This window comes from Palaemon carinicauda, chromosome 32 (assembly GCF_036898095.1).
Source record: "Palaemon carinicauda isolate YSFRI2023 chromosome 32, ASM3689809v2, whole genome shotgun sequence".
In the NCBI taxonomy this organism is placed as follows: domain Eukaryota; kingdom Metazoa; phylum Arthropoda; class Malacostraca; order Decapoda; family Palaemonidae; genus Palaemon; species Palaemon carinicauda.
This window is the reverse complement of record NC_090756.1, coordinates 14,579,901-14,585,786: the sequence shown is the minus strand read 5'-3', so window position 1 is coordinate 14,585,786 and position 5,886 is coordinate 14,579,901. Positions and strand designations below refer to the sequence as shown.

Below are 5,886 nucleotides of genomic sequence, written 5' to 3'. Positions count from 1 at the left end.
CTAGACTCACGCCCGTGGACGCTCGACTCACGGCCCTGGACACTCAACTCCATGTCCAGGATACTTTAACCTATCAGTTTTTTAACCTATAAGGACCACTGAAATGAAAATGCTGAAAAACACAAGATTTTGGATAGGCAGTAATGGGTTAACCTCTAAATATCCATACACTAAAAGCTAATATGCTAACTGGAAGTAGAGATCATATGGCTAACTGGAACTAGAGCTTTTGTTACTACCTGGAACTAAAGCTCAGCTGGCTACCTAAAACTAGAGCGCACATGGCTTCCTAAAACTAGAGCTCCTATGGCTACATGGAACTAGAGCTCCTGTGGCTACAAGGCGCTAGAGCTCCTGTGACTACCATGAACAGGAACTCCTGTGACTACCAAGAACAGGAACTCCTATGGCTATCTGGAGCAAGAGCACCTGTGGCTACCAGGAACAAGAGCACATTTGGCTACCAGGAACTAGAGCTCCTATGGCTACGTTGAAATAACGTTCATAAGGCTACCAGGAACAATAGCTCACAAGGCTACATGGAACTACGGGTTATAAGGCTACCTGGAACAAGAGCTCATGTGGCTACCTGGATCAAGAACTCCTTTGGCTACCAGGAACAAGAGCTCCTTTGGCTACCAGGAACTAGAACTCCTTTGGCTACCAGGAACAAGGGCTCCCGTGGTTACCAGGAACAAGAGCTCCGTGGTTGCTATCTGGAACAAGAGCTCCTATTGCTATCTGGAACAAGAGCTCCTATTGCTATCTGGAACAAGAGCTCCTATTGCTATCTGGAACAAATGCTCCTGTTCCTATCTGGAACAAATGCTCCTGTTGCTACCTGGAACTAGACCTGCAGTGGCTACTTGGAAATACAGCGCCTATGGCTACCTGGGACTAGAGTTCCTAAGGCTACCAGGAATTAAGAGTTCATAAAGCTACCGGGAACAATAGCTTATAAGGGTACCTGGAACAAGAGCTCCTGTGGCTACCTGGAAGTACACCTCCTGTGGCTACCTGTAACTAGAGCTCATGAGACCTACCTGGAACTAGAACTTCTGAGGCTACCTGGAACAAGAGTTCCTATGGCTACCGGAAATTAAGAGTTCATAAGGCTACCAGGAACAATAGCTCATAAGGCTACATGGAACAAGAGCTCCCATGGCTACCTGGAAGTAGGGTTTCTATGTCTACCAGGAACAAAAAGTAATTTGTCTACCAGGAACAAAAACTAATTTGGCTACCAGGAACAAAAACTAATTTGGCTACCAGGAACAAGAGCTCATAATGGCTACCAGTAACAAGAGCTCCTATGGCTACCAGGAACAAGAGCTCTTGCTGCTACATGGAACAAGAGCTCCTGTGGCTACCTAGAACTAGACCTGCTGTGGCTACATGGAAATACAGCTCCTATGGCTACCTGGAACTAGAGCTCATAAAACAAGAGCTCTTGTGGTACCTGGAACTAGAACTCCTATGGCTACCTGGAACTGGAGCTTATAGGGCTACCTTGAACTAGAGCTCATGGCGCTACCTGGAACTAGATCTCATGGGGTTACCTGGAACTAGATCTCATGGCGCTACCTAGAACTAGAGCTCATGGCGCTACCTGGAACTAGAGCTCATGGCGCTACCTAGAACTAGAGCTCATGGCGCTACCTGGAACTAGAGCTCATGGCGCTACCTGGAACTAGAGCTCATGGCGCTACCTGGAACTAGAGCTCATGGCGCTACCTGGAACAAGTGCTTTTATGGCTACCTGGAACTAGAACTCGTATGGGTACCTGTAACTAGAATTCCTATGGGTACATGTAAATAGATCTCATAAAGCTATCTAGAATTAGAGATCGCAAGTCTACCTGGAAATTCAGTTCCTGTGGTTAACTGGAACTAGAGCCCATAAAGCTACCTGGTATTGAAGCTCGTAAGTCTACCTGGAAATAAAGCTCCAATTTTTGCCTGGAACTCAAGTTCCTATGGCTACCTGGAACTCTAGAGCTCCTAAGGCTACCTGGAACTAGAGCTCCTATCTGCCTGGAACTCTAGTTCCTATGGCTAAATGGAACTCAAGCTCTATGGCTACCTGGAACTCGAGCTCTATGGCTACCTGGTACTAGTTAATAAGACTACATGGAACAAGAGTACACTGGGCTACCTGAAATTAGCGCTTCTATGGCTATCTGGATCTCGAGCTACTATGGCTACCTGATCTCAAGCTTAAAAGGCTACCTGGAGCTAAAGCTCATAAAGCTAACTGGAACTCGAATTTCTATAGCTGCCCTGAATTAGAGCTTATAAGGCTACCTGGAACAAGACCTCAAGGCTACCTGGAACTGGAGCTTCTATGGCTACCTAGAACTAGAGCTCCTATGGCTATCTAGAAATAAAGCTCTTAAGGCTACGTGGAACTAGAGTTCATCAGACTACCAGGAACTAGAGCCCATAAGGCTACCTGGATCTCGAGCACAAAATGCTACCCGGCACTAGATCTACTCTGGCTACCTGGATCAAGAGCTTCTAAGGCTAACTGGAACTAGAGCTTCTATGTGTACCCTGAACAAGAGCTTATAAGGCTAGGTGGAATTAGACCTCATAGGGCTACCTGGAACTCGAGCTCCTATGGCTACCTGGAACTAGACCTCATAAGGCTACCTGGAACTAGACCTCATAAGGCTACCTGGAACTGGAACTCCTAGGATACCTGAAACTAGAGCTCTTAAGGCTACCTAGAGCTCAAGCTCCTATGGCTACCTGAAACTAGACCTCGTAAGGCTACCAGAAAATAGACCTCATAGGGCTACCTTAAATAGAGCTCATAAAGCTACCTGAAACTAGACCTTGTAAGGCTACCAGAAACAGGAACTCCTATGGATACCTGGAACTCTACCTCCTATGGTCACCTGAAACTAGAACTCCTAAGGCTACCTGGAGCTCAAGCTCCTATGGCTACCTAGAGCTAGACCTCATAGGACTACTTTGAAATAGAGCTTATACGGCTAACTGAAACTAGACATCATGGGGCTATCTGGAAAGAGCTCATAAGGCTACATGAAACTAGACCCCATAAGGCTACCTGGAAATAGAGCTTATAAGTCTACTTGGAATTAGACCTCATAGGGCTACCTGGAACTAGAGCTCATAAGGCTACCTGGAATTAGACCTCATAGGTCTACCTGGAACTAGACCTCGTAGGACTACCTGGAACTAGACCTCATATGGCTATCTGGAAAGAGCTCATAAGGCTACATGAAACTAGACCCCATAAGGCTACCTGGAACTAGACCTCATAAGGCTACCTGGAATTAGACCCCATAGGGCTACCTGGAATTAGACCTCATAAGGCTACCTGGAACTAGACCTCATAAGGCTACCTGGAACTAGACCTCATAAGGCTACCTGGAATTAGAATTCATAAGGATGCCTGGAACTAGACCCATAAGGCTACCTGGAACTAGAACTCATAAGAATACCTGGAACTAGAACTCATAAGGCTACCTGGAACTAGAACTCATAAGGCTACCTGAAACTACACCTCATAAGGCTACCTGGAACTAAAGTCTTCAAGTGATTCATATTTATAATGACGTTGTTTTCCGAGAATGAATTTCCGAAATATGAAACTATGATTAAGAACAGTTTTGATCTTTTAAAGAAACTACCCTGAAAAGGTAGGGTAAAAATGTAATAAGTTTTATAATACAAAAATAGCTTTTTCCTCGCTGATACTCGATAACACCTGATATCACTTCTAAATCATATTTGTTAAAATAAACCTAAAAGAAATAAATTTCACATTGCTATAAAGTAATTTAATCTTAAATTTCACTTGCAAGATATGGAAAACAAGTTTGCAAATAAGGTTGAAGTTATTCAATACGTTTCACGCATTTGTCGCTATATTTAAAACGTATAAATTTATAAGTAAATTAGAATCATGTTCAATTCTATGCGAGTTAACCCGTTCCCTTTCATGAAATGGTGAATCCTATCTATTCGTTTTTTGGGTCTTCGTCCAGATATGAATGAAGGACTTTGAAGTTTTCAGAACGTTCCTCCATTGAGGAATTCGTATTTTAATTACTGTGATGAAAACTTAAAAAATTACGTATAAGGGAGTAATTGGATCACCCGTGGTTTGTCTCTCTCTCTCTCTCTCTCTCTCTCTCTCTCTCTCTCTCTCTCTCTCTCTCTCTCTCTCTCTCTCTCTCTCTCTCTCAATTTACAGCAAATGTGGATCAAAATTTATAAACCTGCAGACCAGAAAGAAAATATTTTTTTCATGAATTTTTCAAAAACTTATACTATCCTGCCATCGTTAAATGACAAGAGTCCCTAAAAAGTTAAAACAAAAACGCCATCACAGGGTATTATTCTAATCCTGAATGACCATAGAAACTGTGACGCCGGATTACATAAACTAGTGAAATAACTCTGAAGTCTTCTTGAAGCAATTTGTTACTACCAATACTTTATTGCCTATAACACTTAAAATATTTTAATTAGAAACTTGAGGATACTTGAAAAAATATATTTGACTGTGATTTTGGTTCATATGCCTTGGCATCAGGGTCAGGGATGCCATATTAGTATAGAGGTTTAATTAGAGAAATTGAATAAGTTGATAGTGACTGCTGAACAATGGGAGAAAGGGGGTAGGTGGGTTAGGACGATAGGACGAGGAAAAGTGCGTTTATCAGAATACTTTAAAGTTTGAAGGATACTGGACTCAACTTAAGATGTGGTTTTAAAGGTAACTTACGAACGGCAGAGACATATGACAATGACAATGCACTAGGGACTGACCATATATTATTATTAATAATAGCAGAGCTACAACCCCAGTTGGAAAAGCAAGATGTTATAAGCCCAAGGGCTCCAATAGGGAAAAACAGCCCAGTGAGGAAAGGATATAAGGAAATAAATAAATGATGAGAAAAAGTTAATAAATCATTCTAAAACAGTAACAACGTCAAAACAGCTATGTCCTATATAAACTATTAACAACGTCAAAAACAGATATGTCATTATATAAACTATAAAAAAAACTCATGTCAGCCTGGTCAACATATACATGTGATCAGCGCCCAAGCCCCAAACCCCTTCTCCACCCAAGGACCAGTGATGGTCAATCAATGGATGGTGATGACTCAGCAGGTAGACAGACAGGGTCTCCCAAACTCCCCATCCTTAGTTCACAAGGATAGTGAGGTTGCGACACTACAAGAAACTATCCAGTTTGAGCGGGACTCTATCTCCCATTCAGCAGAAGGCCAGGCAGGGAAGTTTCCAATAGGCCACCACTAACCCATATGAAGAAATATTGAAGGAATTAAAGTATTAATAAACGTAAATTAAAATAAAACTAATCCTCAGGAGAAATTACATCTTACTAAAAATGTTAGGCAACTTGTTTGATTTCAATGAAATTGGTGAAAATACCAAAAGGCATAAAATTGGTTCTAACATTTCCTTTCATATTTAGATATATTAAAGAAAATAAGTAATTGCAAGTGTCTTAATAGGATAATTTGGTCGACGATAATATTTGTCTATTTTCGGTAAACTTCATTTTGGTAAATATCAATAGTTTAAAAACCCCATCTATTTTAATGAGTTTGTCATAAAAATTACCATTGCATATGGTAAAGTTGCCTTCATTAATTCCGGCACACTGACGCCTACTTAGCTTCCCATAAAGTGTACCAGAATTAATGAAGCCAATTGCGCACTGCGGCAGGCTTTTCTATCTTATTTTTCAGGTTTTCTTTGTTAATTTTTATAGTTTATATGTGAAGGATCTACTTTAATGTTTTAACTGTTATTTTGATTATTCATTCTTTTCTTGCAGTTTATTTATTTCCTTGTTTCCTTTCCTCACTGGGCTAT

General features: G+C 41.3%; 1 protein-coding gene across 1 annotated transcript in view; it reads left to right on the top strand.

The window, feature by feature from the left end:
* Positions 1-1,699: 1,699 nt before the first annotated feature.
* Positions 1,700-5,886, top strand: part of LOC137625487 (pneumococcal serine-rich repeat protein-like) — a 34,109-nt gene continuing 29,922 nt past the window's right edge. Inside the window, exon 1 of the mRNA XM_068356398.1 lies at positions 1,700-1,811. Coding sequence (XP_068212499.1) covers positions 1,700-1,811 — 112 coding nt within the window. The remainder of the gene's footprint in view (positions 1,812-5,886) is intronic.